Raw genomic sequence first — 13,183 nt, forward strand, 5'->3', positions numbered from 1 at the left:
TATACACTCTTAAAATACACATATCAATGTTACCTCAAAGATTTCATCTCTGGAGACTTCAATGCGGCAGTGCCCAGCTTGCGGTTGCTGCAAAGCAAGTTCGTGCCTCAGGACTTTCAACTTCTGTACTAGATCTCGCTCGCATCTTGGGACAGACCATTCTCCCTCCCCTTCATCCACCGGTGCCTCTGTCTGCACTGGCAATGGCTGGCTTGATTCCTTCAACTGAGATGGATTGCTATAAGGAAGCATCAAGAGTACACTACGTTTATTAATGAATTAGCTAATGCAACAGAGAGCCATATATCCAAGTTCGTTGATACCACAAAGATTAGTGGTATAATAAGTAGTGTAGGTGGCAACAAAAGGTTACAAAGAGACACTGATCGATTGAGTGAACAAAACCCAGATGGATTTTAGCACAGGCAAGTGTGGAGTCATCCACTTTGGACCAAAAAAAAGTATATCCGAATATTTTTTAAATGTTGAAAAGTTAAGAACAGTGGAGGTCCAAAGAGATTTACAAAGAAAAGAGAAACTTGCATTCATTTAGTGCTTTTCATGACCCCAAGATGTCTTAAAGCCGATAAAGTACTTTTGAAGTGTAGTCACTGTTGCAATGTAGCAAACACGATGGCCAATTTGTGCACAGCATGCTTCCACAAGCAACAATGTGATAATGACCAGACAATCTGTTTTCTGTGATGCTGCTTGAAGGATAAGTATTTGCCAGGACACCAGAGGTAAATTCCTTGCTCTTCTGTATCAAGCCCCTTCAGAATTTTGTTGGTTTCAATGTGATTGTTTCTCATTCTTCTAAACTTCAGAGAATACAAGCCTAATTTACTCAGCCTCTTATCGTATCACAGCTCCCTCATCCCAGGGACCAGTTTAGTGAACCTTTGCTGTACCGCTTTCAATGCAAGTATATCTTTTCTTAAACATGGAGGCCAAAACTGCGCACAGTACACCAGGTGCAGTCTCACCAAAACCCTGTACAACTGTTGCAAGACTTCTATATTCTTGCACTCCAATGCCCTTGCAATAAAGATCAACATGCCATTTGCCTTTCTAATTGCTTGCTGCACCTGCATGCTAACTTTTGGTGTTCCTTGTACCAGCACACCCAAGTCTCTTTGAACATCAACACTTACAAGTTTCTCACCTTTTAAAAAATATTCTGCTTTTTTATTCTTATGACCAAAGTAAATAACTTCACATTTCCCTATATAATACTCCATCTGCCATCTTGTTGCCCACTCACCTAACCTGTATATGTCTCTTTGCAGCCTCTTTGTGTCCTCCCCACAGCTTACCTTTCCACCTAGTTTGGTATCATCAACAAACTTTGATGCATTACTCTCTGTCTCTTCAGCTAAGTCATTAACAAAGATTGCATATAGCTGAGGCCCCAGCACTGATCCTTGTGGCACTTCACTATTCATTGCTTACCAACTTAAAGAAGCCCTGTTTATGCCCACTCTCTGTTTTCTGTCCATTAGCTGATCCTCTATCCATGCTAATATATCACCCCCAACTCCATGAGTCCTTATTTTGCCTTTTAACCTTTTGTGCAGCACCTCATCAAATGCCTTTTGGAGATAGAGGTATACTACATCTCCTAGTTCCCCTTTATCTACCCTAAAAGTTACATCCACAAAAAAAACTCTTAGGGCAGAATTTTACGAGTCAGCGAGCAGGGGTGGATCCCGCCGCCTACACGTAAAATGACACGCGGTGACGTCGGGCGGAACTCCCGACGTCACCACGGCCCACTTAAATTTTCAGGAAGGCGGAGGTGCAGCGAAATCAGCTGTGTGCCCACCGACCTGTCAATGGCCAACTGAGGCCATTGACAGGGTCAATTAAGTAATTAAAGGACCTGCCCGTCCAATCTTAAGGTAGGTTGGCAGGCAGGCCAGGGACCCCGGTGGGAGCTAGAAAAAACATAAAACCTCATCCACGGGTGGGATGAGGTTTCATGTAGGCTTTAAAAAATTTTAATAAAGATTTTGTAAAAATTATGGACATGTCCCAACTCATTGTCACATGAGGGGACATGTAAGGGAAATTTTATTTTTCTATTTTTATCTTTTTTACATTTACAGCCGATCTCCCTGAGGCTGAGATGAGTGCGCTCTTTCATGCGCATGTTCGAAAAAGCACACTCTCGATTTTGGAATTCAACCCCCCCCCACACTGCCCAGGGAACGCATAGTGCCTCTGTGCAGACGTCACGCTGGGCAGGCCTTAATTGGCCTGCCCACGTAAAATGGCAGAGCGCCTCCAATTGGAGGCGCCGATCCGAAGTGCGCTGTAAGCGCCCGCCCATCAACTCCCCCCTCCGCCGGCGGGGGGAAGGTTCAGCCCTTAAAGTTGTCAAACAAGATTTCCCTTTAGTAAAACCATGTTGGCTTGTTCTAATCATACTATGCTTTTGTAAGTGCATTGTTAAGACTGCCTTAATAATACATTCCAGCATTTTCCCAACAGTTAATGTTAGGCTAACTGGTCTGTAGTTCACTATTTTCTCTCTCCCTCCTTTCTTGAAATGTGGTGTAACATTTGTCAACTTCCAAACTAGTGGGGCCATTCCTGAATCTAAGGAATATTGGAAAACCATAGCTGGCACATCCACTATCTCTGCAAATATCTCTTTTAGAACCCTAGGATGTAGGCCATCAGGTCCTGGGGATTTGTCGGATTTTAATCTCTTAAATTTCTCCAATACTTTATCTCTGCTGATGTTAATTTCCCTAATTTCCTCACTCTTTTTAGCTCCTAGGTTATCGTCTATGTCTGATATGGAACTTGTGTCTTCCACTGTGAAGGCAGACACAAAAAATTTCTTCAATGCCTCCACCATTTCCTCGCTCCCCTTGATAATTTCTCCTTTTTCTGATTCTAAGGGATCAACATTTACTTTAGCTGCTCTCTTTATATACTTACAAATGTTCTTACAATCTATTTTTATATTTCTGGCTAATTTACTCTCATATTCTATTTTTTCCCTTTTTATCAATTTTTTGGTGGTCCTTTGCTGGTTTCTCAAACACTGCCAATCTTCAGACTTGCTACTGGTTTTTGCAATATTGTAAGCCTCTTCTTTTAATCTAATACGATCTTGAACTTCATGAGTGAGACACAAGCTGGGTCCTTCTTGCTGAGTTTTTGTTCTTCAATGGAATGTATTTTGTTGAACATTTTGAATTGTTTCTTTAAATGTTTCCCACTGATACAAAAGCATTAAGTTTTCATGCCATTGCATTCTTCCAAGCTACCCAAAGAGACAATAGCTTTATCAAGCATATTGTGCAATAGTGAGGCCTCAGGGAACAGGCAGGACTATGCTTGCAAGGGTCAATACCTCCATAACCTCCTGTGAAAAAGAGGCACCCAATGGGACAAGATACAAAGCTTTCACGTACAAGGGAATTTTCTCGTGCTGAGTTGTACAAAATACTAATGAAGGCATCAGGGCTCTTCATGTCAACCCCATGGCCTTCATCGAAAGGACGGGTTTTCACTCAATCAATGTTCAGGTGGCAAGTATCCATAAAAACATCATCATGGATGTCAGTGGCCATTATTCAGGAAGTAGTCAATGGTGCCTGCATTACTTAGTGCAGAAAGAACAATGGGATGGCATTGGATGCTAACCTTAGAGACAGCCCTAAAAGCAGGTGAGTACTTTGACATTTGTTTGATATTTCCTGGCTGCCATTTCCATCTTTAGAAAAAATGAAAATGAACAAGTACATGTGAAAGGACACTGGTTCTGCACATTGCTTCAATGATACCTGTACAGCAATTCCCATTTCAGATTTGCAATATGGCTGATGGGCCCTATAAAAAATATGTGCAGAACTAAGCAACATACTCATCTTCACCTTGTTCTTTCAGCTATCATATTTTTCATCATTTACAGGCAGGTCTAAGGGAGTTGGGCGAGTGCATTGACTCACTCAGTTACATAACTCTGGGCATCGGCACTCTGGCTGGATGGTGCCATGCGCCCTCTAAAAGGCCAATCTCCTTTATGGCATCTACTGCTGCTGGATCTTCAATTTTCCAGCATCAAAAGTTGCAACATTGTCTAAGCTTTCCTATCTAATCGTGATTTTGTTAGCTAACCTGCAAATCAATATGTGACTATTCAGGAACCTACTTTCTAACTAGTGAGGTGATTCCAGCAGAGCCTAAAATTTAGTGGAAAGTTGTTGATTTAAAACCATTACGGATGCCTAGGTAATAAGGACTACTGCAAAGGTTCAATTCAACAATATTCTCCCATGGTTGAAATTAGTACCTATGTGTGATGATATTTATGCATCACAATAATTGAGTCATTCTTAATAAAGGTGAATTGCGCTTCAAATAGCTTACTTCATTATATGGTGCAGTCTGGGATCTGTAAACTGTGTAGTTCTGTTGTTGTGATCCACAAAATATATTCTTCCTGACACTGTACTTCTGACTTCCCACCCAGAAGGCAAAGGACCGAGCTCATCATAGTTAAAATTTGTAAGATCTCTGCACAAACAAATTACAAATCAAATTAGAACAATTGAAATTATCTATACAGCAGGAACTGTTTGGCAAATGTTATTAAATTTTGTTAATTAACCTTGGAATTCGAGGATCGTGCCAAGTGCTGACTCCAGTCTGTGTATGCAGGAAATAAATCTGTCCCTGTACAGTTGTTCGCTGCTCTGAAAACAGACAATAATTTAGAACTAGATCTTTCTCTAGTTGTAAAACCTGCACTGCAAGTGAATCAACACAGTTAGCTTGAGCATGGACTCCAGTTGCACAAAACATGAAAATTAACTATGTGTTGTATTAATTCCATCTTCTCTACATTTGTAATTAAGATAATTTGCCAAGTTTGTGCTTCTAGTGAGAGAAATTGCAGCTGATGTGCTGATTAAGATTCTTAAATTTTCTGCAAATTAATTTTAAATCTAATTTATTGAGACAAGCCTGTTTGAGTGCATCAACAATGTAGATGTGCTTTCCCTTCATTATTAAGTGAGTTGGAATGACCAGTGCAATGAGATAGTCATTTATAAAATGTGAGGAAAAATACAATACAAATGTTCGGGTGTACTAATACGGAATATTTGTAGTACAGCATGTCGACTGTGCTCTTCACCACTTTTAATAGAAACTCAGGAATCACTAATCTGGTTAACATTTGTTGAGATATCAGAGAAAGGTGGTTGGGGGGGCGGTGGTGGCTGAAGGCATGAAGCTAAAGGGAGCATGCGTTAAATTGCATTATCTCCATACTTCTGTTTAGGTGCTCTGGGTAACCTATCATTCGTACCCCAAGAGAGGTGAAGCTGTCTCTATGTCTAGTCACTAGGAAGCACATAAAGTATTATTTCCCGTTCTTCCATTGCTTCGTCAAGCATACCTCTTTACTTACTAATCTGAAAATCAAGGACACCGATCAAAACCAGACATTTACATATTTTTAGGGTCAACAAATCAGAATACAAATTAAGGGAGCTTTAGTCTAGATGTTTTTTTCTCTTCTTCCACAATTCTCCATTATTTGGATGAAGACGTCATCAAACTGGAGTGTTATTTTATCTTAAGCTATGTATTAGAGTGGGTGGATATGAGGGGGAAAGCAAGCCTAAGCTATCCAACAAGAATGTTGACACACAATTATTTGAGCCCTGTACAACGGTACAGGGGGTGGTAAATGGGCAGAAGGATCTGCTATGGTCGTATGAGAAGTTTTAGGGGACAGATCTTCCAGTACTCACTCACTTCATTAATGTTCAGTATCATGATGGCATTACCTCATCTATATTCTCTAGTCCAAACCAATAAACAGGCAAGTTTGCTAAAATCTCGACTAATCATTTGTTATTTAAGCAAATGCTCCAGAAATAGAAATAAATCAGTCTATTTTTTAAAAAAGTCTGGAAATCATACCCATCAGTTTGAAGTGAGAGTAGAAATCTGTACATTTTGCATTGAATACAAATATTGAATACAAATTCATAAATGCAAGTGTATTTCTAAGTGCCAATGATTTACTGGCAATCCAAAATGGCCATTTGATTTTAGCACTCCCCTCTGAATACCAGTCAAAAAAAAACTACTGAATCCAAGCTTTACCATATCCCTCTGGCAATACAGGTGACTGATGGCCTTGAGGCCGGCTCTGTGGCGTATGCATTTGAACTCGAACCCCAAAATTTCGGATGCGCTGTGTCTGAAGTCTCTGTTCCTGGTTTGGAGACTCTATCAGTTGGCAGTTCCCTCCACCCGCAGCACCTGTCATGTCTGTAAATGGTACGGTGTCCTCCATAATACAGCTTAGCGGCCTTCCAGGTCCAGAATCTTCGAAAAGTGGCCTGATATAAAATTAGGTACATTATTCAAAGAGCATTCCATAGCTACTATACTGCCACTAACAGAATAATTATTGTACAAATGCAGACCTAATAAAGTTGTAGTACCCATCAACTGTCATTGCATGTCTTATAACATTGTTGAAAATGTTGAATTAAAAACAAAGCAGCAAGCTTTAAGGAGTACGCATTAAGCACATTTTTTCCCTCTGTTTCACATGAGACAAGGCAAATAATGCAATTGGGAAATATATATTACAAATACTTCCAGCATCTATCCATATTATAGTAAAAGATGCAATTTACAAAACATTAGAAATAAAAAGGAAAATCAAAAATTGCTAGAAATTTGAACATATAACTGTTAATGTTTAGAAGCAAGTTTCCCTAAGCAAGTTGTCAGAAATTATGTTTATTGATGTGCAATTATGTAACTTCAATAAATGTAACTTTTTATAGCCTGTTGAGATATGAGCTAAATGATAGAAACCAATAATTTTGTAAATAGATATAATCATTAAAACCATTTCACATAACAGATTCTGAATACATACACATATGTTCATAAGTTACTTAGAGTATTGTTGATTATACAATGCAACATTGAGATTCTGAAAAGGCTTAAGCAGTCAAACAAATTCATGAACATTTACTATTCACTAAGTAATTGCCATTCCCAGTTATTTTGAAGAAAGATACTCAAACTTGTTAATCAGACATGACAATTCATGCCCTAAATTCAGTTAAGTGCTAGGAATGTCAATTTATTGTAACGGAAATGAAGTACAAAGCTTTCAATTATGGTGTAATTTATGCCATGGTCTTCCTGTGTTTTTGAAAAATATATAACCATTATGATCTAGAAATTATGCCTAGCATAAAATGCATTATTACTTTAACAAATTCCTACGAAATTACTTTATCTTGTATTTTAACAAAGGGGTTACCAATTTAAAACAATTTATAGTGTTATTTTAATTTAAAAAGATTAAATCTTTGCACCAATTTTCTTCCCTCCTGAGGTGTTGACTCCTTTCTTTGTGCAGAGAAAATAGATTCTCACTTCATTTAACTGCCTGACAAAATAGTCTGCAAGTCTTTGACCACTTTGAGAGTTCATTTCCTGAGGTTCCATTCGCAAGAGTCACAAGCAGCAGGTCAGTGAATGTAGAGATGTGAACTAGGTAGAAATGCTCATTAAAAAAAAACTATGAATTAGTATAAAGTGCCGAGCATAAGTTTGCACGGAATAAATTAAATTACAGATTTTAGTTGCACATCCGGGACCTCTAAACAAAATTCTCTTGTCCAGAAAAAAATGCTATGCTGCTCAATCTTTCCTAATAAGTTGTCTTAAGCTAGGTATCGACTTTATTTCCCTTTCCTCCATGATTTTCAAAGCCAGGATATACTTGTTCTAGTACAGAAATCAAAATTGTTCACAGTATTCCAGGTGTGGCTGCATTTGTGCCAGATTCTCAACATTTCTAGAGATCTGTGCTCACTGAATAATCAAAAGATAATTCTGACCATGATCTGGCAGCACTGTTCTTTTATTCAGCTGTCAAGTATCTACTTTATATCCACTGTAAGATATTGGGCCAGAGCTTCCATGGAGTGGCTCCTTTTTATTTATCAAAGTTTGGAGCTGCGAATTTCTCGCCTGCTAAAAAACGTGCAGCGCAGCAATTCCTGGAGTCCCTTCCGTGTAGTGCAGCAGCGTTGGGGGAAGTAATGCCCACCCCCTTTTTACAGTACTAGTGGGTCAGGTGGTCGGTTGGGTGGGACGATCAGGGTTGGGGGTGATCATTTCGTCAGTCGGAGGAGTGGGGATGAGCACTGTCTGGCATGGGAGGATGAAAGGGGTTGGCGGGTGAGCATTACTATGGGTTCTGGAGTGCTTTGACACTCTAGCTGATGTACTTAGAGTTTCGCTGGTTTTACACTTGCTACGAAAAGTTCTTAAGTAAATCCATGTAAAAACCAGGATAAGTATAGGGCAAACAGCCCAGGTCTGCATGGTTCTGGCCAATCACAGAGCAATCGGGTAAGGTAAAACTGGCAATCGGAAGTTTAAAATTCCCGCATTAGTACTGGGGATGTGCTTACGTTGGGACTTCCAATGGGTCCCGCAAATATCTTTCAGGTTTGCAACTACTCGGACACCAGAGGATCTGGGCCATTAAAACACCAAGTAAAAATCTTTCCACTATCCCTCTTTGGATTATCATTATACATGACAAGAACATAAGAAATTGGAGCAGAGGTAGACCACATGACCCATTGAGCCTGCACCGCCATTCAATAAGATCGTGGTTGATCTTGGGCTTGAACTCCATTTTCCCGCCAGCTCCCCATATCCCTTAATTCCCTGAGAGACCAAAATCTGTCGCTCTTAGCCTTAAATGTATTCAACGATGGAGCAACCACAACCCTCTAGGTTGGAGAATTCCAAAGATTCACAGCCCTTTCAGTGAAGAAATTTCTCCTAATCTCAGTCCTAAATGGCCGGTCCCTTATCCTGAGATTGTGCCCCCGTGTTTTAGATTCTCCAACCAATGGAAACAATCTCTCAGCATCCACTCTATCAAGTCCCTTTTGTAGGTTTCAATGAGATTGCCTCTCATTCAGCAAAGTCTGAAATTTAGCCTGCCTTCAAAAATTTTCATGCATTTTTCAGACTGACCATTTTTGTTGAAAAGACCATATGAATACTAATATCTCCTTTTGTAATGAGCATAATAACTATTTTAATTCAAAATTAGTTTATTTTATATTCTAATGGTGTGGAAAGTTACAATTTAGACATTCAAATCACCATCAGAGAAGCATAGAAGAGTACAGCACCAAGGAGGCCATTCGGCCCATCGAGTTTGCACTGACTATTTCAAAGAGTAATCATTCCCATGCTCTTTCCCCACATCCCTCTTAAGTATTTAACCAATTATTTTCTGAAAGTTACCATTGAATCTGTTTCCATCACCCTATCAGACACGTGTTCCAAATCCTAACCACTCGTCGTGCAAGAACATTTTTCCTCATGTTGCATCCAATTCTTTTGCCAATCACCTTAAAGCAGTGCCCTTTGGCTATCAATCCTTCAGCCATTGGAAATATTTTCACCTTATCGACCCTATTGAAACCTTTCATGATTTTAAACACCACTATCAAATCTTGTCTTAGCATCTCACCGCCAAGGAGGACAACCCCAATCTAAGCACAAGACGTTGAAGTAGTACCACATAGGAAGAATCTTAACAAGGATAGGCTATGTTGGAACCAGTACTTTTTCTATTGTGACAGGGGTTTTGGAATATATGGAACATGTCTAAACTAACTATTGAGAGAATTTAAAATTTCAGAAAATGATTTCATTTTATAAAATTGTGTTCATGGTTAAATCTCCTCCAAGAAGCCGTCCAAGGAAAAGAGTCACTACTCACCCCTCAGGTAGATCACTGTCCAATAGTCCTCTGCAATCTACAACAGGGCCACCAGTTCCTATCCGATCTCGCGTTTGTAAACTTACTGGAAGAGAAAAAAAATTCAACATTTAGTTTTATAAATTTTATGTAGATTATGCAACAGAAAGTCTTCAAGGTGAAGTCTCCATATCCTGGAGACAGCAAAACAAACCTGGTACCAAAATTGATAAAACTGTTGTCATCGTTTCTGTGAATCTCCAAACATAATGGTGGTCTTTGAGTACCTCAGCCCAGCATCCAACTTTGAGTTTTAGACTGTAAGGGTTGTAAGGGCAGCAAAGATGAGCTTAATCCTACTCTCCTACCAGCAAAGGGGAGACAGTGACATAATGGTAATGTCACTGGGCTAGTTATCCAGAGGCCCAGATATAGGTTCAACTCCAACCGCGGCAGCTAGTGGAATTTAAACTCAATTAAATCTGGAATATAAAGCTAGTCTCAGTAATGGTGACCATGACAACTATCATCGATTGTCGTAAAAACCCAGCTGGTCCACTAATGCTCTTTAGTGAAGGAAATCTGCCATCCTTACCCCATGTGACTCCAGATCCACAGCAATGTGGTTGACTCTTAACAGCCCTCTGAAATGGCCAAGCAAGCCAATCAGTTCAGGGCAATTAGGGAAGGGCAACAAATGCTGGTCACGTCCCATAAGAATAAAGAAAAAGGCTACTGAACTATCAAGTGTGGGAACTCTAGCTGACTCTCCCCCTCCCCTACCTCCTCAATCCTATGTGTTGAAGCCAATAGAAACAATTAGCATGGTACAACAGAAATCAAACCTGTAGTTTAAGACCACACTAAGCAGTGCTTTTACTTTTTATTAGGTCATCACAGAAACTCAAGGTTCATCTAAAAAAACACAACTTAGAATAATTTGTGTTACATAGGGAAAGTAGGTCATTGAGCCTCATCAGGTCTGCTTTACCATTGAATTAGTTCATGGCTGATCTATAACTTATTTCTAATAACCCACCTTTGTTCCATATCTCTGAATCCCTTCAGCTAACAAAAATCGATCAACCACTGTCTTAATATTTTTAATTGATTTAGCCTCAACAGCTTTTGGAGGGAGAAAGTTTAAGGTTACCACTACCTTTTGTATGAAGGAGTGTTTCCTGATTTCTCCCCTGGACAGAGAGCTTTAATTTTAAGTCTCCCCCCTTGTATTGGACTCTCCGACCAGAGGAAACAGTTTCTTTCCATCTACCCTATCAAACCCTTTAATCATCTTAAACACCTCAGTTAGCTCATCTTAATCTATACTCAAAGGAACACAAGTCTAGTCTATGCAAGCTGTCCTCATAATTTAACCCAGTGCGCCATCAGTGTTAGACAGTCTTGGACCTGGAAGCTAAAGCTTGCCAGGCATTTTAACTTTTCACATGCTAAAAATGACATTAAAGACTTTAAGAGAAGCAAAAACAGTAGGAGAGTTTTATATCTATATATTTCATTACAAGTAGACAGTTTAATCACGGGTGAGTTGCCCTGGCTTAACTACTTAATCAGGAATTTATTTCACTTTCGAGAACTAGATACAGTAAGTCCCCGTTTAACTTTGAACCCTTTTACATTGTTTCACTTTAATGTCGGTCAGTTAATGGAGACTGTGTTCTCATTTAGCATAGCAAGATTTGTTTCAAAGTCGTTTCCCACTGGTCTGACGTAAGGCCGTGTGACCTGATCAGCCTCTCCCATTTTCTAACCCACCCTCACTGCCTGCCCTCAAACTTGCAGCCTCTCCTACTCCCTAACCCACCCTCTGACTTGTGGCCTCTCCCGCTCCCTGATTCACCCACTCACCAATCCTTCCTCTTGCCAAACTTCCTGGTCCCAAACCTCTCCTGCCTAAACTGTCTACTTGTAATGAAATATATAGATATAAAACTCTCCTGCCCTTCCTTCTCCTGAACCTGTGTTCTCATTCAAGGTCCAGATCCAGATCCAATCTGAAGCTACAGCTCCAGGGTTGTGAAAGGGCAGATACTGACGGAGCAGAAGTGCCAAGCTGGGGCTGTTTTAATGGATGTTTTTATTCTTACAATGCTCCATTCACCACTTTCCTCTCCTGAACCCTTGCTGTGAGTGGGGACTTTGGAGACGAGCGGCAAGAGGCAGGAGGAACAGCTTTGACAGTTGAAGCTTACAGCGAGGGTTTAAGAGAGGTAAGCGGTGAGCGAGAGAGTCAGGGAACGGGAAGTTCGGCGAGAGGGTGAGTCAGGAAGCAGTGGAAGCTGCAAGTTGGAGTCGGCAGCAAGAGGGTGGGTTAGCGAGTGGGAGAGGCCCCAAACTGGAAGGTCAACGGGAGGAAGAGTCTGCAGTGATCAGGAGGATCAGAGAGCGGGATGTGCGGCGAGCGAGGGGTTCAGGAAGCAGGATCGGCAGCAAGCAGGAACTGCCGCGAGCAGGAGGTACTACAAGTAGAAAGTTGCCAAATTCCTTTTACATTTTTAAATTTATTTTATTTTAAAAGTTATTTCATTTACCAATTTAGGAATTTAGCAATGTCTTTGTAAGGTATTTCAACTTACAGGGTATAATCTTTTTCACTTTTTTTCTGATGAGGAATGTCCTACAGAACACAACTACACCTTTTACAATGGGAAAATATGGTTCGCTTAAAGTCGCTTCACTTAAAGTCATGATTTTTAGTTAAGCAACTACAACTTTAAGTGAGAACTTACTGTACCCAAACCCACAATATCATTAATAAAATACTGGCTAAGTATTCAATACCCAATGATAACTGAGATACCTGATATACAACTCACTTCCTCCATATTACTGTACAGTGGAGCTTTTAAAAAGGGTGTAGCTCATTGTCAATAATAGATGTGCAGTAAAGTAACATAGCTGCTACTAGCCAGTACCAAATAAATATAGCACTGGTTAATACTACACTGGTGGAATGACGCCTCCACAGAACAGTGTTAGTTGACCTCAAGTACTCTCTAGTACAGGTACCAATTTTTCTCCCAAGCCATCTTGCCTCAGCAACAAAGACAACATTAATTCTGTTCTTCAAAAGATAAGCATCAAAAGCACTGTGCTTATGTAATGACTCCACTGAGCATTTATGCATCTGTGTTTAAATTAAATGGTGCTAGACAGTGTGACATCCATAACAAAAATTATGATTTGTTAAAGAAAAATCTAACCAGGGAGATGGAAAGAAATTTGATAGCAGCACCAAAAATTATCCAAATATTCAGCAAGTGGGAAACCAACAGCAAAAATACTCATTGAAAAGTAAAGGACAAGCATCAGGAGGTGGGACTATCTTTATACAGGTGAGAAGATGAGATAAGGTCACACAGGTGATCG

The 13,183-nt window shown here is 40.0% G+C and overlaps 1 protein-coding gene across 1 annotated transcript in view; it reads right to left on the bottom strand.

Annotated features, from left to right (window-relative positions):
* Positions 1–13,183, bottom strand: part of smurf1 (SMAD specific E3 ubiquitin protein ligase 1) — a 91,598-nt gene that overhangs the window by 23,848 nt on the left and 54,567 nt on the right. Inside the window, exons 5-9 of the mRNA XM_078557649.1 lie at positions 9,815–9,899; positions 6,136–6,374; positions 4,628–4,712; positions 4,387–4,533; positions 34–238 (exon numbers count right to left, since the gene is read on the bottom strand). Of these exons, the coding sequence (XP_078413775.1) occupies positions 34–238; positions 4,387–4,533; positions 4,628–4,712; positions 6,136–6,374; positions 9,815–9,899 (761 nt within the window). The remainder of the gene's footprint in view (positions 1–33; positions 239–4,386; positions 4,534–4,627; positions 4,713–6,135; positions 6,375–9,814; positions 9,900–13,183) is intronic.

This window comes from Cetorhinus maximus, chromosome 15 (genome assembly GCF_964194155.1).
Source record: "Cetorhinus maximus chromosome 15, sCetMax3.hap1.1, whole genome shotgun sequence".
In the NCBI taxonomy this organism is placed as follows: domain Eukaryota; kingdom Metazoa; phylum Chordata; class Chondrichthyes; order Lamniformes; family Cetorhinidae; genus Cetorhinus; species Cetorhinus maximus.